The sequence below is a fragment of the Lytechinus variegatus genome, chromosome 7 (assembly GCF_018143015.1).
Source record: "Lytechinus variegatus isolate NC3 chromosome 7, Lvar_3.0, whole genome shotgun sequence".
Classification (NCBI taxonomy): Eukaryota; Metazoa; Echinodermata; class Echinoidea; order Temnopleuroida; family Toxopneustidae; genus Lytechinus; species Lytechinus variegatus.
The window spans coordinates 4,112,298-4,137,952 of record NC_054746.1 but is presented as its reverse complement, the minus strand read 5'-3'; the positions used below and the strand labels follow the sequence as shown (position 1 = coordinate 4,137,952).

The window sequence follows — 25,655 nt, the reverse complement described above, 5'->3', positions numbered from 1 at the left end:
GTCTTAAGGTGTGCGGTGGCCCCTATACAAACCTGTTGAATGGAATCAACCCTTCCTCTGTTGGAGAGTAGCTCAGCTTCAAAGGCTTGATGTTTCTGCAGTTTGTGGGTTAGATTGCTTTCATCACGGAACGACTCATCACAAGCGATCTGAGTCTTTTCGCTGATCCACGACCCAACCTCATAGATGTCCTGCAGAAACTGGTGCATCTCAAGGGATTCAGCCAAACGTTTCCTCCTCGTTTCTGTCTCTTTGTAGAGCTTGTCTCGCCTATTTGTGTCACACAAGAAAACATTATTTTATACTTGAAAATGCCAAGTACCTGTAAACCCAATGGCAAAATCAGGCATACAAATGAAAGAATCATAAATTCATTTCTCTATTTTGACTTCTTGTAGTCTATATATAGCTCACCAATGGTGGCTATTTTTTTTACAAAATCTGAAATCTCGTATTAATCCCAAAATAATGTGCTAAATCCCCAATAGTCAAAATGACCACAGACAGCTTTTGAATACAGTTATGTATGTTCGCTTTTTCCACATCCTTTTTTTCTATAAAAATATCTAGATTAAAGTGATTTCTTATAAAGTACATCCCAGTGATATAATTGGTTGACTGTGCACAATCAATTCTAAGGTTGCCAGTTGGAATTGATCAGAGGGCCTGAAAATCACCAAGAATACAATATTTTGTACAAAAAATGAAATCAGTATGGCCCGAAAATAAAATGCCAGAGCCTGAATTCAGGCTTTTGCCTGAAAAAACTGGCATCCCTGCAATTCAAATAGTGCATGGATGTACGGAGGAGTAATTGTTGCCAGAACAAATGTCAAGAAATCATGCCTGCTGGCATGTTACAACTGTTCCCAAGGTACCTTACGAGTGTAATACTTACTAAGGCCCACAATCAGGTGTATTGACTGAAAATTTACGGGGATAGAGCTTTTTTGTCAGTTGCTTCTCGTCTTTGGAATTTCTACCATTCCAACTTAATAATTGTAACATCATTGAGATCTTCAAATCTGAACTAAAGACCCATCTATTTAAGCAACTACATTAATGAAATAATAATATAAACAATGATATAGGATTTGTACAGCACACGAATCCAACTTGCTATATGCTCACGGCGCTCCTATATTACCCCGGCTAAGCTAGTCTGTCGATTCTGGTGCGCACAGCTTTTTGAGGAATTACTCCCTGCTGGTACCCATTTACCTCGCCTGGGTTGAGTGCGGCACAATGTGGGTAAATTTCTTGCTGAAGGAAAAAACGCCATGGCATGGAATCGTACACATGTCCTTCAGATCGAAAGACGAGTCTTAACCACTAGACCACGACGCCCCCACATAACGTGTGACATATTGGGGAGCCAGCGCTTTTGGATATTTTTTTTGTTACGACCCATCATCTTATTGTTTGTAGACTATTTGACTATTTTTCCTCCACTAACCTGTCTGCAATGGCCCGACATTTGGACTCTACCCATCCAGAATCATAATGTCCTCCTGATACAAGCTGGGAGGCAAAGACCTGTAGCTCGACTATCTTCTCTACCTGGCTCTCCAACGTCTTCTCAAACCCTTCATGCTTTCTGGCCATCGACTCCACCATGGTGAGGGAATCCTAAAACACACCCATACATTGTGAATCAAAATCGGACATGAAAATATACCGCAGATTGATGTTTACTGGTTTTTCTGTGTTTAAAAGAAACTTGACATGTATAAGTGAGCTTTGTTTACAAGAATTTGATTTTAAACTTTTGTACAATTTATTACCCGTTAGAAGTAATCTTTTTAAATGGGGTCTTGCTGATGATAAATATTGTCCGCACTGTCATGTTAAAGAAGACTTAATACACACTTTTATTGAATGTGATTTGAACAAACAGTTCTTTTCTTATGTGAGGGGTGTTGTTATGTATACTTTTAAAGTCAAAATTCATGTGAATACTTTTTGTTTACGAAAAGATTAATACCAATAAAACACAGACAGTCGCCTTTTGGTGTATACATAAAATGTTGCATAATAGAAACAGATATGGTATAGACAGAAGAGATTCAAGTTTGAAATACCTTTTTGTAAATGGAAAATAGAATAATTACAAGGAATTGAAGAAGCCAGATAAGATATTGCCGGGGAAAATGTTTAATGTATTGTGATGTTCAGTTTATTATGACATGTGTGATTAATTATGAATAAATCCCTCGTTTAGAGGTACATGTAAAAAAAAAAATCTCAAAATTTGATGATATAAGAAGTTATTCAATGCATACTATCGCAATAAAAACACAGTACAACCACCTAGGCTGTATACTAAAGTCATCATAAATATGACTATTCTATGACTCTGTTCCTCTTCCCTTCAAGGACACTGATAATATATTTAAGCTTTAACTCTACTAAATGTACTTTGAATTTTTATTTTTACAAATTCTTCTATCATGTTTCATGATATATTCCATTACAGTCATGACACAGAAGAAATAAATAAATAAATAAATAGAATAAATAAATAAATAAATAAATAAATAAATAAATAAAATAAATAAATACACAAATAAATAAATGAATAAAAAATACATACATACATACATGCAAACATAAAACTTTCTCATTCTATTGTAAGTTTGATTGATACATCTCATGCTTTTGATATTAATAATGGCATGTTAAGATTTCTCAATTTTCATGATAGCTTTACTTGATTCTGACATATATTGTCGTTCCCAGCGTCATAATTGACTTTTCTGTTAGGGTGTAATTAAATTGAGAAAAAAATGTGGGTGGAACATGCCATCAAGGTTGATTGAAATGCCCTCCTCCTATTGACAACAGTTACTCACCCCTGCATCCTCCTGGGTAATAAAGGCTTCCTTCGTTGCCAGCCAGCTATCTGCTTGTTCCATGTACTCCTTGAAGACTTGAAGATCCAAACACTGAGCCAGCAGTGTCTTGCGTTGCTCCCAGCCTGTCTCAACCTGAGCCTTGCTTTCAGTCAGCTCCTCCAAGCATTGTTTGATATCATCAGCAGCATAGTGACCTCCATCTACCAAGGAAGCCCCGGCCTCGTGCAGAGACTCAAACTTGGCATTGCGACCGTCTATTTCAGCCTGAGAGAATAAAAATACAAAATAATTAAGCACAGAAAGGCTTCATGACCAGGTTGGTGTTTCATAAAGCTGTTCGTGAGTTACAAGCAACTTTAAGAACGACTGGTAATCATTTCTTGTGGGAAATGGCATCAGTACTAAAATGTTCATTGGCGATGGTTTAGCACGTAAGAAAGGATCACCAGTCGTTCTTAAAGTCGCTCTTATCTTACGAACAGCTTTATGAAACACCCACCACGTAAGAATTTCATAAAGCTGTTCGTAAGTTACAAGCAACTTTATGAAAGACAGGCGACACTTTGTGGTAAATGATATAAGCCAAATATATATTGATGTTGATTTAGTGCCTAAGAAAGGATCACCAATCACTCGTTAAGTCAATCATAACTTATAAACAGCCTTATAAAACACATCTGGGGGGTGTTTCACAAAGATTTAAGTATGTCACACTAAATGTCTAGTTGCGCATGGTATAAAAGGCATGACAGTATTGGTCAGATCATGCCAAGAGGACGCGCACTATTGCATATTGATCAATAAGATTGCGCGTTGCATATCATGTACGCGTCGACATTTAAATGCGACCTAAGTCATACTTACTTCTTTGTGAAACACCCCCTGGTCTTACCTGGAAGACTCGTTTTCATAAATAGACTCAAACTTGGCATTGCGACATCAGCCTTGCAAAATAGTAATACAAGAAAGTTGAAAAAAGAAATGCAGCAGCTTTCCAACTGGTAGTTTGAAAGGAAAACATGCAATAAACAAAGAACAGATCAAACATAGAAAAAAAACGCAAAAAAAATGAACAGATCGTTTGAAAATGTTAGCTTCCAGTTTTTAATATTGTTGATTTTTCAAAATACAATATTATCAATTAAGAAATATCAAGTATTTAGGAAACATGAAAATGCATGATAATGTAAACACGATGAAGGAAAATTCAGCATGTGTTTTTTCTGTCTTTCCTTAAAATAGTACTCAAAGACCAAGACTGGAGCTAATAGTGATATTGACAAATGGGAAATATATAAATTACATAGTACAACAATGAACGTTTTATGTATATTATGAATTCAATATTTTTTTTCCAATTTGCAGAGGGAAATGGCATTGAAAGTTATTGGATGGAAATCTACAACTCTTCATAAGGTTTTTTTTTATTGATTTGTTTGGCTCTTATTGGGCCTGAAGTACGATGACCAGAAATGTTGTTGCACATACTCTGAATGCAGATAGAATTGGAAAGCTGTGCCAAATAAGCGGGAAATAAAATATGGCAAAAACTAGACCAAAGCTGTAGATTTTATCACTTCAATCTTGCAGGGACAGATGTTTATTACATCTCAATGCAACAGAAGTGAAGGAAATATGAAGCCAAATCCGAAAATCATAAAAATCACCAAGTTAGTGTGTGTACAAATCTATGAAATCACAACATTTTAACACAACAATGATTTCATGGGCTTGAGGCTGGTGAAAAGCAGAAGAAAGCCGATTTTGAAGCCCAACAATTGGAGCTATCCTTAAAAAAAATACTCAGCGAGTAAGCACTTAAAATTCATTAAAGCTTGCATTGCTGTGTCTATTGGTTTGTAAGCTTCTGATTGGTAAATGATTTGTCAATTTCACTTTTGGGTCCAGTGCGGGTCTAGGAATTTTTTCAACACTTAAGGATCCAATACGAAATGTTCAAATGAATTTGAAGACAAAACAAAGCATTAAATAGATGGACAATTATATAAGTACAGGTAGCTGATTTATCTACAGAAATAGAATTACCTTTCTCTCCTTATGAAGCTCACATAAATTCTCCACCTCACTTGATGTTTTGGCAAGCTCACCAGAAGTCATGTGATTGATCACCTGACCAGTCCAACTCATCTGTCACAGAAGACAATAACACGGATGATTAATTAACCTATTACACTCTGTACATAGGGGTTCACCCCCTGTTACTAAGTCAATTATGCATGCACATTGTAATATATATTACAGTGAAGTTAGAATTGCAGAACTAATTTCTAAAGGGCTCAAACCATACAAGAAGAGTGCTTATATTACTGATTTATGATATAAATCAATACAAATATTATTTTGGAAACAATGTCTTTTGCTTACCATTTCTCTATAGTCTTTGTAGAACTTTTGTAGATTGAGGGAGCTGGCTAGCTTCTCCTGCCGCTGCTGGCTAAGTTCACATAGGGCATCCCACTGCCTCTCTGCTTCCTGTTCCGTTGCTAGGACTGCTGCCTTCTGGGAAGGTTGCTTCCTGCCCAGAACCGCAGCAGCATTCTTCAACTCCTAAATAAATCAAAGTTATTAAAGTAATGTCATCACCAAAAATCAATAATAAATATAATAATGAAACGTTTTTGTATAGCGCAAAATACATAAGCAAAGTTGCATGTCTCTAAGCGCTTTTTACAAAAGGAGTGAAGAGCACCGGGTTCTTACATTAATTGTTTACAAAATGGTGAATAAGTGTGTTTTCAAGCTATTTCTTAACTTTTCGTATTGTTGTATATTTCTAAGATATTCTGGCAGATTATTCCATAAAATAGCAGCTGCGTGTGAAAATCAACTCATCATTTAGGGCCATTACTCATCCCTGACCAGTACAGTATGCTGGAGTGTTTCTCTTGTATTAAATGAGGGGGAAATTGTATGCAGGCAGTTTCATACCTAATCCACCTAATTCACATTTTAGATAAGCCATTGAGAGAAGAAATGTAGAAAACATAGGTCAAACTGTCAACACATTACATTAAATGCCAAATATCCCAGATTTTAAAATACATAGTTTTCATTTACTGATATATCTTAAGTCCCGAGAAAGAATTAAGATGAAGCGACAAGTAGTTTTACTTTATAGTAATCAATTCTTCATGCAGAGAAGATTTTAAGCAGCCAATTAAATTTTGTATCCATCTTCTTCCTTTTATTGAGGATCTTGGAGGAAAATACAAAAGATAAGAAAGAGAGAGAGAGAGATACAAAGTTATTGCCCCTTCATCACTCTCTTCCTCCTTTTCTCTCTTTGTATCCAATATCTTTTGTCCCAACAACTGTCACCCCTCCAAAAGACATGATTATCCTCTACTACATTTATTCTAAACAAGTCTTAAATCAATTAAAGGACAAGTCCACACCAACCAAAAATTGATTTGAATAAAAAGGGAAAAATCCAACAAGCACAACACTGAAAATTTTTATCAAAATCGGACGTAAATTTAGAAAGTTATATTTTAAAGTTTTGCTTAATTTCACAAAACAGTTATTTGCACATTCTAGTATAAAATGCCATAACTTTCTTATTTTGCATCTCATTTTGATGAAGTTTTCAGCATTATGCTAGTTTGATTTTTCTCTATTCATTCAAATCAATAATTATCTGGAAAGGACTTGACCTTTAACTACTAGCCTCTTCTGAAATTGTTAGCCCTAATCATGAATTGATAAAAGAATCCTACCTTGAGTCTGGTTTGTATCACTGTTGAATCCCTGACGATCTCGCCATGTCTTCTTTGAAGTGATTCTACTGAACTCACATCCTTGCCCACCTCATCTAGATCCATAGCATTCCTCTGAAATACACAAACAATTACATTATTATTATTATCATTATTAGGTGATCTGTCAAATTTGACAGATCACCTCTTATGTTTCTACGAATTTTCTTTTTTATTTCTTTATTCTTTTTATTAGGTGATCTGTCAAATTTGACAGATCACCTCTTATGTTTCTACGAATTTTCTTTTTTATTTCTTTATTCTTTTTATTTATTTATTTCTTTTTCCACCCTTTTCTTGTTCCACCAAAATCATCAAAACTATTCAATCAATTTTCATCAAAATATTATCAAATGTGGACAGTTATCATGCGATGTGTATGAAACAAGTTTACCGTCAAACGGTCATCGTGACGTCATCTACGCGCCATTTTGTAAAATCACATTATCAACAATATCTCCATTATCAATCATCAAAAATTAACAATATTAACATCAAATTAACTTCAGATCAAGGGTCAACTGTCCATGTCATCAAAGGTCATGTACAGGTCACGACGCGCATGTACGCGCGTCAAAATTTTAAAATGCTCAAAATCACTTTTTGATCAAAGTAGAGTACGAATCAGGTCATTCTAAGCATTTCAGGAATTTGCGCGCTCACAGGTTTTCGCGCGCGTTTACGCGCGTAACGTCCTTACGCAACGTACAACTGCACTTTATTTTACATCAATGCATTTTTTATAAAATTCCCAATAATTTGATACCTTAACCGACCTTCTACGACCAGTAATAAAGGAATGCGCCTCCGTCAAAGTTTGCATTACGCGCGCAAGCGCGCGTTAACAATAGGCCAAATATGTGCAAAAACATGCCTATACAAAATCAAATATAACTCTTCAGATAATCCGTTGACCCCCAAATTTTATTTTACATTCGGATAGAGTATGACTTGAAGATGTGATTTCATGTTCCATTTGACCCTAAATTTTATCATGACGTCATCAAAATGGCGTCGGAACTAAAATTTTCCATTTTTCTTTTATGACGTTTTAATAATTTTGCAAATATGACTATAACTCCGTAATCATTGGTCGTTTTTCGCCCGGTTTTCGACATATTGTAGTTAATTATATATTCTTCCAAATTATGTTACATTTTTATCATTTTGAGCAGGAGATCATCATAAATATTAACAATGTATAGAAGTATAATTTATGATAAAACTTTCACCTTAAAAATTCAATTTGAGGTTATATTTTATCGTTGCCTTGCAAGTGTATGGCAGTTACTATGGTCTGATGGTTAGTGCATCTGCCTTGTAATGCAAGGGTCCCTGGATCGAAACCCATCAGCATCTATTATTTTTTTTATTAAATTTTGTCTCATTTTGCGTGTAACCCCTATAAGTCAGTTTGGGGTTCATTCTGCAAATGATAAGAAAAAGTTCATTGGTACTAAAGTGACATGATTGTTTTATATTTAATGAGATATTAGTAACAACCTTGATGTCTTGATTATTCTTTTAGATTGTGCGATTCAATACATGCAAAAAAACAACAATGCGTGTACTAGCAACTGGTATTTCAGAGTTGGCTATGTATTGTTATCAGAACAAGGCTAACGCTGCATTCTAGAAAGAAATGCAACAAATGCCTCCGTCAGTGTTCATTGCTTTGCTATTCTATTCACCTGGTCTATGCAATTGCTCCAACCTGCTATGTAAGGCATGCTTGTATAATATCTTGCAATGAAATCTACATATCGTCATGTAAGAAATTAAATGTCATTTAGTCATTACTGCTCATGAGGCAACTAAATACTGGTCTATGCATACTGGTTTAATTTTTTTTTCAAAACTGGATTGTAGAATCTTCCTTTCGTCAACACTATGCTCACTATTTCGTGTTATTACTTGCTAAATTGGAATTGACATTCTTTAGAAAAACAAGATTTATACAACCTTTTATTTCAATGTCTTTCAACAGTATTTAACAGGTCCTTTCATTGATAAAACTACGTTTATTGTGATGATATTCATATTGATCTGCATTGAAATGATGATCATGATTAAAAAAAATAGATCGTGATCGTGATCATGAGATTCACAGACAGATCACCTAATTCGTCCGTAAGACGAATTAAAATTCTAGTTTATTTTTCTTTTTCCACCCTTTTCTTGTTCCACCAAAATCATCAAAACTATTCAATCAATTTTCATCAAAATATTATCAAATGTGGACAGTTATCATGCGATGTGTACGAAACAAGTTCAACGTCAAATGGTCATCGTGACGTCATCTACGCGCCATTTTGTAAAATCACATTATCAACAATATCTCCATTATCAATCATCAAAAATTAACAATATTAACATCAAATTAACTTCAGATCAAGGGTCAACTGTCCATGTCATCAAAGGTCATGTACAGGTCACGACGCGCATGTACGCGCGCGTCAAAATTTTAAAATGCTCAAAATCACTTTTTGATCAAAGTAGAGTACGTTTCAGGTCATTCTAAGCATTTCAGGAATTTGCGCGCTCACAGGTTTTCGCGCGCGTTTACGCGCGTAACGTCCTTACGCAACGCACAACTGCACTTTATTTTACATCAATGCATTTTTTATGAAATTCCCAATAATTTGATACCTTAACCGACCTTCTACGACCAGTCATAAAGGAATGCGCATCCGTCAAAGTTTGAATTACGTGCGCAAGCGCGCGTTCACAATAGGCCAAAAATGTGCAAAAACATGCTTTTACAAAATTCTATATAACTCTTCAGATAGTCCGTTAACCCCCAAATTTTCTTTTATATTCGGATAGAATAGGACTTGTAGATGTGATTTCATGTCATATTTGACAATAAATTTTATCATAACGTCATCAAATTTTCGTCAGAACTAAAATTTTCCATTTTTGTTTCATGACGTTTTAATAATTTTGGAAATATCACTATAACGCCGTAATCATTGGTCGTTTTTGGCCCGGTTTTCTACATATTGTAGCTGGTTTTATATTCTTCCAAATTATTTTACAATCTTATCATTTTAAGCAAGAGATCATCATAAATATTAACAATGTATAAAAGTATATCATTATGATAAAACTTGCACTTGAAAAATTCAATTTGAGGTTATATTTCATCGTTGTCTTGAAAGTGTATGGCAGTTACTGTGGTCGAATGGTTAGTGCATCTGCCTTGCAATGCGAGGGTCCCTGGATCGAAACCCATCAGGATCTGTTTTTTTTTTATTTATTAAATTTTGTCTCATTTTGCGTGTAACCCCAATAAGCCAGTTTGTGGTTCCATTCTGCGCATGATAAGAAGTTCATTCGTACTAAAGTGACATGATTGTTTTATATTTAATGAGATATTAGCAACAACCTTGATGTCTTGATTTTTCTTTTGAATTGTGCGTTTCAATACACGCATAAAAACAACAATGCGTGTACTAGCAACTGGTATTTCAGAGTTGGCCAAGTATTGTTATAAGAACATGCTGAACGCATTCCAAATACCTCCATCAGTGTTCATTGCTTTGCTTTCTATTCACTTGGTCTATGCAATTTCTCCATCCTGCTATGTAAGACATGCTTGCATAATATCTTGCAATGAAATCTACCTATCGTAATGTAAGAAATGAAAGGTCATTTGGTCATGATTGTTCATGAGGTAACCAAAAATCTAGTCTGTGGATACTGATTTAAATTTTTCAAAACTGGATTCTTGCTTTCATCACCACTGCTCACTATTTCCTGTTATCACTTGCTAAATTTGAATTGTCATTCTTTAGAAAAGCAAGTTTTTTTTACAACCTTTTCTTTCAAATAATGTCTTTCAACAGTATTCAACATGTCCTTTCATTAATAAAACTGCGCTTAATATCATGATGCTCATATTGATCTGCATTGACATGGTGATCATTATAAAAAAATAGATCATCATCATGAGATTCACAGACAGATCACCTAATTCGTCCGTAAGACGAATTAAAATTCTAGTTATTATGATTATCATTATTATTATTATTATCATTATTATTACTATTATTATTATTATCATTATCATTATTCTTACAATCATTATTATCATTATCTACATGGCTCCTTTCACGGTCCATTCAAAGGTAAGGTAAAAGTCATCAAATTAAGAATGTGATAACATGGATATGAATCTCAATTAGTTAATAAAAGCATTTTGTCAGGAAAGTTATAATACACATGAGTAAATATTAAAAACACCAGGGGGTGTGTTTCACAAAGAGTTAAGTATGACTAACAGGGTGTTGCAAGAAACTTGCGATCAATTGCAAGTCTATTTTCGTTCTCCAAATCAAGCATATGCCATGCAATTGATTGCAAATTTGCGATTGATTGCTAATCTGCTCCAAGAAGCAAGGAGTGTAATCAGATTTGCTGAAGTGAAAAGTGATCAATCAACTGTAAAATTGCAACAGAATATTTGCAATTGATTGCAAATATTTTCTTGCGATATCCCCTTAGAGTTAAAATTATCACATGATATGCAATGCGCAATCTTATTGATCAAGACAGTAGTGTGCGTCCTCTTGGCATGATCTGACCAATGTGGTAATGCCTTTCATAATGCACGCAACTAGGCATCTAAGTGCGACTCTATTCATACTTAAATCTTTGTGAAACACCCCTCTGATTTATTTATGACTTATTTCTATGGCCCGTATTCTGAACTCAGGTTTAAATTAAACCCTGATTTAAAGTTGTGGTTTAACCACGGAGAGCCAATTGGAACACAAATCCCTAACAGTACACATCCAATTTAATAACTCATATGACACCCAAATTTAAGTTTATAAGAAAGCATCAACATCCTAGTCCAAGACACAAAATATCCCCCCCTGCCTAATGCTGCACTATCCTCCTTATTCATACACAATTGATTTCTCCTAAAGAAGATTATGGGTCATGGGTGAAAAATCTAAGGCTCTCAATTAATATAATATCATTATTATTGAATAAATATTCACGAAGTTAGATGGAAAATTGTTATTTCTCTATATCTTATGAAACACATTTTTCACAATTTCAAAAACAGAAAAAACAACAACCAAGAATCAAAATAAAAAATACATTACGAGGACCAAGCGCCCCCCCCCCCATTACGCACCTGCACCCTTACGTTAACATATGTAGGATGAATAATAATTACCACGCAGTCAAGCTTAGCTTATAGTGGCAACCCCTGCAACCTTCTAAAAAAAAATTTATATGTATTAATAGAAAATGCAATTTTGTTCAATGTTTTGCTTGTCAGTTATACGTATATTATCATTGTATTTTCTTCGTTTATGTGTTTATGAAAAAGTGTTGCAGAAACCAACGAATGAAAATGAAAAATATTTTGATACCTTTTCACTTATTCTCTCCATGACATCATCAATATCTCTGTTGAATGCATGTATATCAGCAGCATCGGTCAATTCTTTACGATACTTGGTAAGTCCAGACTGAAGAGCTTGCCAGCTTCACAAACAAACAAACATCATCAAGATAATCAATTAAACTTATGAAAAAATTGGTATATTCATTTTCTGTTGTACATGTATCAACAATGGAATGGATTTTACATTTTCAAGAATGGGATGATATAATAAATTTTGACAGAAATAATTTACAATAGCAATAATATCTATAGTAGCACTTTCATTTATAAATAACCTTTTAATACAAATAGAAAGCACATCGAACATATGAAAAAAAAATATATAAACAGGTAGTTCAAAAATTCAAAACTACGAACATCATCTAGAAATATCAAACTGAGAATAGGTACATTTTGCAATACTTCTTCATTTCGAAGAGTTCTTAGTGAATTCTTTGGGAAGATCCATGTTGGTCGCTCTAGGGAAAATAAGAAAAAGTCTGATCTTTTTAGTGCGAAACTTTTACAGAATGCATTAACATGTCTTTGAATTTCAGAACAAAATATTCTCTATGTAGAGTAAAAATGTTGTTAATTTTGTTATTTTTCCTTTACCTGGTTTTGATATCCTCAGTCCTCTTTCTGATATTGTTAGTCTGATCAGGGTTATTATCTTTCATGAGTCTTTCACCCAAATCACACATCTGATTTACATACACATCATCCACTGATAGATCCTGTAAAATACATACATTGAAATTACATATGCAAGTTAACATAAAATTATAATAAACTTTTTAGCAAGAAATGAAATAATATAATATGTTAAAATTACAACATATTGTTTTCATTTGTTATAACATGAACAAATAAATACACATTCATCAAACTTCTACTAAATAAATAAAATGATAAAAATAACAAATATAAATAACAAAGAACAAGATAAATATAAAAATCAATCAACAGTGGATTAGTCTTCTGACTTTAAAAACAGAGGGTCGTGGGTCTGGACTGATTGTCGACAGAGCAACTGTCTTGTCACCAATAGGTCAGATATCTAAATGAGATTGTTCCTTTCATAACCTTCCCATTCACGATTCTTCCTCTAATCCATCTGACGATAATTACATGCAATGAACATAAGAATTCAGAAAATTATCAATGCATGTAGGCTTTTAGAAAGTTACTAGCACCCTATAAATACTCCCCTAACATTAGGCAAATCCATGGTATATTTATAAAAAAAATTATCATCATGTATCAGATAGTTGTTATGGATTTTAAATTCAAGGAGGGTGATTCAGGAAGGGAGAAGAGAAGGGAGAAGCCAAAGATAACACAGAAGGGAAGGATGATTGGGTTGGGGATGGGAGAATGCACTGAATCGGGGCAAAGTGGAGAGAGGGGACACCAGTAATGGCCATGAGTTTTGAGGTGACTTCAGCCATCCCGGTTCACAACAAATACTTTTATGAAATACTTACTGAACCGATGTCATTGAGTTTCTTCTGCAGTTCCATACAGTGCTCGTAGTCATTACCCACATCATGAGCAGACACCATCACTTCCTGTTTTAGTTATAAGCAAATTAAACATTGACAAACTCAGATATTAAAAGATAGATCGAACAAATAAAAACAAGTATAGTGTCATCTATCAGCCTCTTGTCATCAGGAAGAAATTCATCCACATTGTGCTGCACTCAACCCAGGTGAACTGAATGGGTACCTGGCAGGAATTTATTCCTTGAAATGCCAAGGGCGTAAAAGCTGCTTGAGCTAAAGCCAGGGTGATATTATATCCAAGTCCTTAGGAAGCACATAGAGACGTTATTCATGTGTCATGCGCCTTACAAGAACTGATTATTATTATTATCATTATTATTATCTACTCTCATAATCTATTAATATCTTTATATTAATATTACGTGGAGCGTTGTGGCCCAGTGGATTAGTCTTCGGACTTTGAAACAGAGGGTCGTGGGTTCGAATCCCAGCCATGGCGTAATTTCCTTCAGCAAGAAACTAATCCAGTGTGCTGCACTCAACCCAGGTGAGGTAAATGGGTTCCGGTAGGAAGTAATTCCTTAAAAAGCTGTGTGCGCTATGAAAGCCTAGCTTGGCCGGGTAATATAGGAGCACCTTGAGCACCTAACAAGGTGGATATGTGCGCAATATAAATACCCTATATTATTATTATATTCATTAATAATTGTTCATTTTAACATGGGTTAGATTCTTATGAGTCAAAAAGCATTCTGAAACTGCATGACATCCACGCTGGCGATTGTACATTCTCTTAAATGTACTGATTTGCTTACAGCTGGGAAACTCCTCTACAGATGATGTCTAAGTACCATTCAGGGTTGAATGAATGAATGATCTACATTATCAATCACTCCAAAGTTTGAATTCAATCTACCTTCTCTCTTGTCCACTTCTCGATCTTCTCTGCCATTTGGTTGTACTCCAACAGGTCTCGCACTTCTTCTAAATGCTGCCCTCTCTTGGCGGATGACTGTCTAAGGTCGTTCCAGGACGTCATCATATCGGACATTCTTTGCTTGATGTTTACTGAGTCGGAATGCTGCTGCTTCAATAGAGATTCCCCCTCCTTTCAAAGGTAAATAAACAAATAATTTTTTTTTTTAAATTGAAAAGATATCATACTCACTAATTTTTGGGAATCTCAATCATAAGACTGTCCAGTATTGAAATGGTTCATAAGTGTATGCATATAATGGCATCCGAATACCTCTATAAGTTTACTTAGATCCCCACACCGGCCACATAATACTAGTAGACTTGGTTCTAGTGAAGACACTACAATTTTACACATTCCTAGAGTTGTTTCAAAAGTGGGGGGGGAACTAGCTTTGATTTTTGCGGTCCAAAATTATGGAATAGTTTACCAACTCACCTTCAATTATGTACTTCTGTTGAATCGTTTAAAAGACATTTGAAAACATATTTATTTTTGCTGTAGTGTAACTGTAATATTGGAGAGCAATTTGTACAAAGTGCATACAGCAATTTCAATTGATTATGCGCTATATAAGTAGCAATTTATTATTATTATTATTTATTATGTTTTATTGAAAGAAACGTGTGAATGAGGATGGAGGAGTTCGAAAGATTGGGGATGGAAGGTCCTACTTTGTCATTGATATTCAAGAGCCGGTATCATCATGATAATTACCTGTTTAACATCTGAGATGAGCTTTTCATTGGCTTTGATTTCAGCTTCAAAGGCTTGATGTTTTTGAAGTCTCTTCATTTTCTCCCTCAGGTTACTGCACGATTCAAAACCGCCGTCTCCAAACGTCTTCCATTTCTCACCAATCCATGCTTGAGCCTAAGACAAAGACATAGCTTAGGTTGGTTTATTTATTTACTAAACAAGACAAAGATATAGCTTAGGTTGGTTTATTTATTTACTAAACGAGTGGAACACCTCTGGCGGTCTCACCTGCATTACGCGATTCAATATAGCAGCAGTGCTGACTTTGAAAACAGCTATTGAATAATTATTCACCAAAGAAAACACTCATATGATGATAAACTACTATGTCCACTGACCCAAAATGACCTTTGACCATGATCATGTGACCTAAGACGTGTGCAAAACAATCATTCATACTTGATTACCCTTATGTCCAAGTTTCAGGCACTAGGTCTATATACTTTCTAAGTTATGAAAATATTTCAAAAACTTAACCTTGGTTAAGATTACAATGTTGAAGATGCCGCCGCTGTCGGAAAAGCGGCGCCTATAGTCTCTCTCTGCTATGCAGGCGAGACAAATATTATACAGCCATAGACAGCTGACCTAAAAAGGCCTATGTGAGTGATGTACTCGAACATCAAAATAATATACAAATAAATCACACACCAAAATATAAATATAAACAATTTAAAAAAAAAGAAGAAACTAAGGCATATCTGGATTGCACATAGTTGACATATTCACCAATATCATTACTTTAACAGGTAGCAGATACTGGTAAACTGATTTTGAAAATATTTGAAGAAATATATAAATGCAGACAGGACAATGAAAGTCGTGAGAAACTAATGAAAGTCCCAAAAGAAGGGTCAAAATCATTCATAATTTTTTTGTTGACTGGAGTTATTCCTGTTTTGTATTATAATATATTTTGAAATAAAATTGAGTTAATTTATTACTTTTTTAGGGGAGGGGCAAAATGTTTTTATTAACACCTGGAATTAATCCATGGAGACAAATATGGTACACAGTTTACTTTTCTAAGCAGACAAACTACAAAAAGAATCTTTTAGGGAATTAAGGAAATTTTATTGAGATTTCCAAGACAAAAAACAAAAACAAAAACATGGGGGTTACTAACCTCTGCAATGTCTCTATTGAACTGAGCGTACAGCTTAGCAGTTGATAACTTATGCCTCCTTTCAGCACTCAGATCCCGAAGCCTTGCTCGCCTACAAGAATAACGAGAAAGATGATAAAGGTCTTGAGAGTGTGTCATGATAAGATTAATTGGTCACTTAGCCAATCAGATGTTAGGAATTTCCGTAGCTTATAACAATAATCAATGACTAGTTATTCCATGAAGTACTTCCCTGGTTCAACATAAACACCAAGATAATGGAACAAGAAAACAGGGGAGCATTTCATGAAACTAATCGTCAGTATTTTTCCACTGACAATTGTTATAAGCTACTGAAATCCTTGCATCTGATTGGCACAGAGTAAATAAGTCAGTGACAAAATGTTTCATGAACCCCCCCCCCCCCCCCCCGGAATAAAAAAATGTCTATGGGTGATCATAAAACAAATCGTACACATGAAGGAAGTGGATCAGAGAAGTGTGGAAAGGGCAATAGAAAAACGGATTTAATTTAGTTAATCACTTTTTACCTTTTAGTGACTTCTTCGAGTTTTTCTTGGATACCAGGTGAATCGAAATGCCCTTCCTCCATCAGCTGACTACCAAACACCTGAAGTGTGTTTGTCTATAAGAAAAATATATATAAAAATAGTATACCTCCTAAATTTTTTTTTGAAAATAATGACAATAATAATTACAATACTACTACTAATACAACTAAAGTAATCACAGTTTAGTAAAATAAAAACAACAACAAAAAAGACGGTAACACCAACAAGAACATCATGCTAGAGGCTGTCCAAAGATGAGCAACATGTTTTGTCATAAGGGGCTACTGTAACATATTGCCATCAACACTTTTATGTCAAGGTGCGGGAATCAGCTCAACCAACCAGCAGCATTTTTCATTTGACATTTTTTTTCTTTAAATCAATCAATGTATCTATAAATTTGGTAAAATCACAAGAAAGAGAATTCCAGGTTTACAAATAAAACACTACTGCAATTTACTATTTATTTAATCTACTTTTCCTTTAAAGTGACCTAAGAATCAGCTAGTTGATTGCAGTCTCTTCAAAAGAAGAGGAAAAATAATAGCACAAATCTACGTATCACATGATACTGCATTTCTAATTACTTTATGTTATCATTATTATATATTGCAATATTGATTGAATTTACTTACTTTCAGGGACCCCAGGGAAGAACAGATTGGCTATTCATGGCAAATCTGAAACGGCTGGTTCATCCATGTGATATGATTTCTATAATCTGCATTATATTCATGTAATATGTTGGAATACTTTTGTATTCAATCATCATCATGCAATGCATATTTTGTTTATATTTTACCTATTTATTCAATCGTGAATAAAACCAAACCAAACCGAAACAACCCTGGGGGCCGTTTCATAGAGCTGTTCGTAAGCTCAGAGCGACTTTAGGAACTACTGGTGATCCTTTCTTGCGGTAAGTGACGGTTCACGATTAGTGCTTAAGAAAGGTTCACCAGTCATTCATAAAGTCGCTCTTACCTTACGAACAGGTATATGAAACGCCCACCTGGTCATTACAGTAGATTCATTCGCTGTGCCACAAACTGTACACAATATTCTCTCCCTATGGAACCATTGTACATGTTTATCTTCATCTACTTGACAACTTCTATTAAGTTGATGCCATTTTACAGACAGAAAACACCGCAAGGGTTTGTACGAACCTTCTCTTCTTGAGTTGCAAGTACTTTCTCAAACGCTTCATGTTTCTTGATCTGTGCTTCGACTTCTTCCACAGTAGCTCCCATATCACTGCTTTGGAGATACACCTGAATTATTAAACACAGACAAAAGATAATGAAAATTCAAGACTACATCACCTATATTAATTATTTTTCCAATTATAAGATTTACTAAATTCTAGTGTACATGATGTAGTACTGAATGAATTGATATTTGCATCTAGCATTATCCATTCTAACTTGCGGTAAACCGGATTCTTTACACATCTAACATGCAATTTAATTCACTGGGTGCATGCAAATCACAAATGTCTCTACATAGAGTTGCTTATGGCACTTGTACACATTGATGTTATTTCACAAAATATGAGATATAAGGTCCAATTTTCAGAGGGGAAAATTTTTTTAGCCCGCCTTTTTGGAGGCTTTTTAAGGTTTTTCAAGATCATCTTGATGATAGAATTGTTGTTGCTAATAAGATGACTGGTCTAATTTCCCTTTCTTATTCTGCATTTGAATCGAGTCTTGGGAAGTTTTTGCACTGCAACATAGAATAAAAATAATAATATGCAACATTTATATAGAGCTTAATTCAAACGTTTCTAAGCGCTGCGTAATACTTCCCCGGCTTTAGCACGGCTATCCTGATCGGGAGCATCGAACATTCCAAGGAATTTCTTCCTACCGGGTACCCATTTACTACACCTGGGTCGAGAGTGGCAAATGTAGATAAACGCCTTGCCAAAGGACGCTAGTGCTGCGGTGGGATTTGAACCCCAATCCTTGTGGTTCACAGTCCGGAGACTTATCCACTGAGCCACAACACCTCTACAAGTTCAAGTTCAAGAACATAGAAAATGTCCTGTCGAATACCTTTTCATGACAACGAGCAACAAAGAAGTCTTTGTCGGAAATCGGTGAATCAGAACAGTATTTTTGTCTGTTACTCTGGACAAATGACATGCGGGTATTTGCAATTTTTCGTCAGCTCCAAAACGCAATACAAAATTGCTGTTCTGGGTCCCGTAACACAAAGGTTAGCGATTGATCCTATCTTTGATTTTCATGATTGACTGTACATTGTAGTAAATGCAATCAATTGTAGAAAAATGTTTTACGATCATTGCTACGTTTTGTGTTACGGGCCCCTTGTTCACCAAGTTTTGACGAAGACCTCCCAGCTGTTCTTTGTCATATGACATGCATTTTCAATACCTTTACTATGTTCTAGAATTTGTTCAGCATCGTGGTGCAAAGGCTCCCGACAAAGCTGCCAACCTGAACAAGAACGTTTCAGTATTTTTAAAGCTGAAAATCAGTATTTTGGCGAGGAAATCAGTATTTTCAAAGAAATACCATAGGACAACACATATAAATGAAACTTGAGAAATCAGTATTTTGCATGAAACCATCAGTATTCTTCTCATTTTTCAGTACTAAATACTGAAAATCTGTACTACTTGGCAGCTCTGCTCTAATTATCTGTTAGAGAATAAAAAGAAGAATTTGCTCAACTTTGGATCATTTTAAGCTTTGATGACCCTACCTCTTGTTGGCTGCTAAGAGTTTCAAGAATCTTGGCTTCTCTGTAGAACTGTTGCTGTTGATGGCATTGATCAAGTTTCACTTTCTTATTCTGCCATCCTCCGTGGAGATCCTCTCTGGCTTGCAGCACTGCCTCTATTCTCTCTTGGATCTTCAAAAGAAATAAACACCCTCTCATTACCATTGCTTTCCTGAGCAACTTTATTATGATAACATTTTGTCCTAGTAGTAAATTTTGAAAAATAGATTTTACTGGCCCGTATTCTGAAGTTGGGTTTAACTTAAACTCAGGTTTGAAGTTGTGATTTAAGTATGGGAAGCCAAAAGTATCCAAATTTTTATTACGTTGTATGTTTCTTATGTTTACTGTGCTCTTTCCTGATTCATCGATGGTGAAGACAATCATCTATTTATACTTCCTACACAATTATGAATGATTTGAGAGCCCAATGAGCTGAAGTATGATATCTCTACTGTTAGTGATTATGTAACAATTGGCTTTCCATACTTAAACCACAACTTTAAACCTGAGTTTAAGTTAAACCCAACTTGAGAATATGGGCCACTGTCTCTAGGTGATTGTGATAGGATGTTTCTGATGCAATAATGTTTGCTGAAAAGCAATGGAATGTCAAGAATTGTTCTTCCAGAGGTAACAAGCACTAGACACAGATAAGCATGCATGGGACTACCCCTGAAATGTTTGCATGACAGTTTGGTTGAAATTGTCTTACATTTTGAATCTGAGAGAACTGGAAGAGCGATCCTTTGCGGAGGACAATGTTACATGAAAACTTTCGTAAATATCTTGAAAAGTATGGTTATTTCCATCCTCACTAACAACTTTTCATTTATTTTAAACATATTTTACAGTCAAAACTATATTCATAGTACAACTCACATTCCCTCATCTTATTTTACACTATTTCCTTTTATAACTTTATGAATTTATATATTATTATAGTAAATAGTGGTAGTAAAATACGAGCTGTGATTGGCTGGATTTGTACCACGTGACCTCCCTTCAAAAAGTTATATTGTACATATGTACAATATAACTTTCGATTTTTGGATGGCAAAATCCATGATGGGGGGCTTAGATTGAGGGATCAATTTACTATAATAAATAGTGAACGTTCTATCATACAACATTACTGGACTATATGAACTCCAAATATAAAATTATCCCTCGTGCAAGCCTATTTCACCTCGGCCTTCGGCCTCGGAGAAATAAACCTGCACTCGGGATAATTTTATATTTGTCGTACGTATAATCCAGTATATTGTACAATAGATTGTACACTATTTATATAATATTACATACTTATATTATCATAAGTTATTATATAATGAGTTTACACAAATGACTGCAAAGAAACATAAGTATTGATGCAGCATTTTCTATTGTAATTTCATCTGAAATATCAATGATTACTCTGTGAAGAAAATGCAAAAAATCTTTCTTACTAATTCATTCAATGCCATCTTCTAAGGCCATGGCCTCCAACGCCCTCAAAATGGCCTTGATGACCTTCCGAATATTTGTAGACTTAACGGCCAGAATAAGTGCCCTTTTTGCATGTAGCTTTAATGCTCTGTGGCAATCTAGTGCATGTGTCCCTTTGAAAAGCATATTTTATTATTGATCCCCTTTTTTTAGTAGCCTTGGATACCCCCTTAAAGTAGGCACCACTTCCCCCTTTAGTTAAAGCGCCTTGCTAAAAGATGGCCTTGCCCCCTTTGAATTCTCCATTCGAGCCCTGCTACATTTCCTTATTTCCTCTCGCATCCACCGACTTCATATTTACATCTTACATGAATCATAATGCAAAAAATGCCAACTGTAGCAGCCGAAATTGCATACTTTTGTTCATATTATTGTAGACATAGTAGATATCTACCTCTTGACTAGCAAAGTGACCCTGTTGAATGAGAATCTCTCCAGCCTGAACCAAGGAACTAAAGTTATCTTCTCTAGCTTCAATTTCTGACCTCAGCTGGGCGTGGTTGTTGATCATACTCATCGTGGTATATACATCCTTTATAGGCTCCTCAGATTGTATCTCTGCATTCATATTATCGGACCATTTGATCAAGTCCTTGCACTGGAAGTGATAATCAAAAATTGGGAAAGATCTCTTTTTATCAAACTCTAACATAACTGATATCACAATTGTATCAAAATATGCAGTATTTCTGCATTCATGCCATCAGAAAATTGATACAAAACATTGCACTGAATGTGAAAATGAAAGAATTGGACATATGACCTGAATCAATCTTGAAGACAACTTCAAAATAAAATTGTATCACAATGTGCAGTATCTCTGCATTCCGGTTATTAGACCATTTTATCAAGTCCTTTCATTGGAGGTGAAAATGAAAGAATTGGAAATATCATTTAGATCAATCTTGAAATAGTATTGCAATGTACAGCTTAGTCATTCAAATAGATATTTGTTTAAGAGGTGTAAACAATGACTTTTCATTTATTTGTCTTGTACCAGAAAACAACATTAAAAATCGTAATTTGCAAATAACACTTCCTATACATGTAAAATGCAAAGATGGTTGAGTACACTGTACCATGAGCCACAATATTTGCACCATTTTCTTAATGCTTTACAATCATTTTTAAATATCAATCTTTTTTACAATCAGTGTGAGCTATAAGAGTTTTCTGAAGTCATTTTCTTGTCAGTCAGAATCAAAGGTGAAATTCTTACCGTAGCCATGAGTCTGTGGAAGTCGTTGGCTGCTTGAAGACTTGATCTTCTCTCTGTAGCCCTCTCCTGTAGGAGATTCCAGTCGGCTACCATCACACCTTGTTGTTCTTCAAGCTGCATAGCATTCTCTCCAGGATACTCATCTTGTAGACGTACTGCTTCATTCACTAGGCTTTGTAACTGTATTCAAATTCAAATTGTTATATTCTCTCAATAAAACCTTTACATAAAAAACAAATATAATACAAACTTAAAACACATGTATTACAAATCGGTGTAAAAGACTAAAATTTAAAAATTGCATTATGGTTCAGAATCATACTGAGGGGTAGCAGCCAAAAAGGAAAAAATTTGTTACATTTAGGCCGACCCATTATTAAACGAAAAGTTGACATAGAAAATGCAATAATAACAGGAATATGGCAAAAACATTTCTAAAAACAAACAAAATAATAATCACAATGGGTATTTAGAGGCGCTAAAAACAAAAAGTAACATAGCTTGTACAAAAGTAAGAAACAATTTAATATTTGCAATGATTACTACAATATTCAAGATAAAAAGGAAATAACTTAAAAATGCACATAAACAATGAACCAAGACATCAAAAAGTGCCACACCCTAACATAATATTACAATAATTATAATAATACAAGTGCTATACATAATTTATACATCATTCAGCCACTGTATTTCTCAAGAAGGTATTTTTTTAACTTTGTTTTGAATAAATTAAGTGTTTTTGCATTACGTATTTCATCTGTCAGTGAATTCCAAACTACAGGACCTTGATAAATGATGAGATAATGTATACGAGATAATGAAAAGTTGATCAGTCATTAGAGTGTGGTACTGTATGGTCTTGTATTATCACATTGAACATGCAGTGCTTTCCTTTTATCTTATCATAATTCCTTCTAAAAATTTACACAGAATGCAGTATTCTCTTTTATACAATATACAAATAATGCATGTAATCGCGTGCATGCAGGGCTAAATAATGAATGTTATGCGAGAAGAGCCAATGGATATATCGCACCGAGGTCTGCACAGAGTTCATTACTTAGGTCCTCTATGCCCAAGAATGTGTGCATTGTTTTATACAACCCCACCCTCCACTATGGTATTGAGTTGCCCTGAATGCTATATTTGATCTAAATTTTAGATAATTTCAGACTTCACAATATCCTGCACTCTGATATCAGAGTAAAGAATAGTGCATTTTGGATGCAATAGTGCAATTCGCTGAATATCATGTGATCCGATTTGGACCAATCAGATTACAGAACATTCTTGAGAGTACAGTAGGAATACTGTACATTTTAAAATAATAAAACATTTTTTTAAACAGTTGTGACAGCAAATAAGTTTTACAGTTTAACACAGGACATATATATACAGGTATATAATTTCTAAATCACTATGTATGCTTCTTCTCTTTTTATGCTTCTCACAAAAGAATGAAAAACTGAATAAACATGGCATTTCCTTAAGGAAAAAATATAGAATACAGACTAGGTTATGCACAAGTGCCTCTATAAGAAAGAAAATTAAACAAGGACAATGGGGCTCACCTGTTGTTCCAGAGCTACGAGATCATTCTCAAAGGCCTCATGCTTTCTCACTAATGACTGTACTGAGTTTACGTCTTTCCCTAGCTCATCAGGTATGATAGCATACTTCTCCTATTAGGAAAACAAATATGAAAAAAGAAATTTTACAATATAAACACAAACTTGAAGTTTGGGTGATTACTCATTAACATTTAGATGAGAGGATAAATATGATAATTTTGAAGTCTAAGATTAAATTCTGAAGTTGAATTAATATTGGATAGACGTCTAAGTCTTGAAGTCAGTCAGTCTATATGGATGAATGAGTGTGGGTTGAATATTATATCTCTAATAATCAAGAAGTCTTATTTATATGATTAGTTTTGGGGTGTAACTATTTAAGGTGGGAGTAATCTAAACTTGATCTGATTGGTCTACAATTAACTGTCTATTAAACTTTCTCTGTTATAAAGGGTTTGGTGATGCTCTGTGCAAGTGACTGGGGCTGGAAGTGTGAGTCATACTTCTTAGAACTTTTGTTTCTTGAAGTTAGCTGACGTTACCGAGGATTGGTATTTTATGGTCAAGGTTAAATGATATTCGGAAAGCAATTCTCGCAATGCTGCAGTTTCAGATTCTGCCAAAAACATGTGACCATGCCGAGACACAAGAAGACTGTAAGTGAAGTGGTTCTGGAAACCAGCTCAGAGAATGGTGATGAGAATGCTAGCGAAGCAATCTTCTGAACTGGTTTTCAAAACTGGTCAAAGGGAAACCAGTTCAAGAAAGTGCAAAGGCGGATCCAGGATTTTCCAAATGGGGGGGGGGGGGAATTGTTCGAAGGAAACTTTTGACAAGCCCCCAAAAAAGGTTTTCAACCACAAATTAACAATATTTCGTACAAAAAAAATTGAAAAAAGAAGGTCTTTTTACATTCCAAATTTTACTTCTCAAAAGGAGGGAGGGGGGCACGTGCCCCCTGTGTCCCCCCTGGATCCGCACCTGAGAAAGTGTATGAGAATGATGCCAATGAATGAGGAGCTTACCTGTATCCTAGACATGGCTTCTTCATAATCCCTGTTAAACTGATGGATCTGTCTTGCTGCTTCTAACTTCTCTCTCCTACTATTAATCCTATCCATCAACATGTCCAAAGCTTGTCTGAAAGTTACAGTAGCGAACCAATATCAAAGCATGTTACCATTACAGGATGGTCAATACACATCATATTCAATCAAATTACTCTCATTTTCAATATCTCGATATCTGCTGGAATTTTTTTGATGTGATGAGAACATGATTACAATGATAATGTCAGTTCTAGTAGACATATTGAAAACAAGATGGACCAAACATTGAAATAAATTGTTTGGCATAGTATCTGAAATTACCTTTCATACTAGCAATTAATGAAGGTGTAAAGTCAAACCGATTACGTAATTCACTGTTTTTCATTTTGTATAACAGAGGAGCATGGTTAAAAAACATCCAAAACCAAGCAGGAGGCAAGATATAACCTTATGAACACCAAATTGGTCCCAATGAGGTAAATGTATTTTTGGCCTGGTTCTAAACATTGTGACATTATCACTTCAGTACTCTATGGCCCGTATTCTGAAGTCAGGATTAACTTAGACCATGGTCTAACTCTGTGCTTAAATTATGGGTAGACATAAGTGTCAAAATTTT

General features: G+C 34.9%; 1 protein-coding gene across 1 annotated transcript in view; it reads right to left on the bottom strand.

Moving 5' to 3' along the window:
• LOC121418243 (spectrin beta chain, non-erythrocytic 5-like) overlaps positions 1–25,655 on the bottom strand; it is a 110,146-nt gene that overhangs the window by 23,880 nt on the left and 60,611 nt on the right. Inside the window, exons 37-55 of the mRNA XM_041611997.1 lie at positions 25,013–25,127; positions 23,988–24,098; positions 22,414–22,593; positions 21,589–21,792; positions 19,689–19,838; positions 18,125–18,229; positions 16,935–17,029; positions 16,405–16,495; positions 15,237–15,392; positions 14,460–14,651; positions 13,523–13,606; positions 12,651–12,772; positions 12,022–12,136; positions 6,593–6,706; positions 5,241–5,423; positions 4,902–5,003; positions 2,853–3,119; positions 1,457–1,629; positions 33–270 (exon numbers count right to left, since the gene is read on the bottom strand). Of these exons, the coding sequence (XP_041467931.1) occupies positions 33–270; positions 1,457–1,629; positions 2,853–3,119; positions 4,902–5,003; positions 5,241–5,423; positions 6,593–6,706; positions 12,022–12,136; positions 12,651–12,772; positions 13,523–13,606; positions 14,460–14,651; positions 15,237–15,392; positions 16,405–16,495; positions 16,935–17,029; positions 18,125–18,229; positions 19,689–19,838; positions 21,589–21,792; positions 22,414–22,593; positions 23,988–24,098; positions 25,013–25,127 (2,797 nt within the window). The remainder of the gene's footprint in view (positions 1–32; positions 271–1,456; positions 1,630–2,852; positions 3,120–4,901; positions 5,004–5,240; positions 5,424–6,592; positions 6,707–12,021; positions 12,137–12,650; positions 12,773–13,522; positions 13,607–14,459; positions 14,652–15,236; positions 15,393–16,404; positions 16,496–16,934; positions 17,030–18,124; positions 18,230–19,688; positions 19,839–21,588; positions 21,793–22,413; positions 22,594–23,987; positions 24,099–25,012; positions 25,128–25,655) is intronic.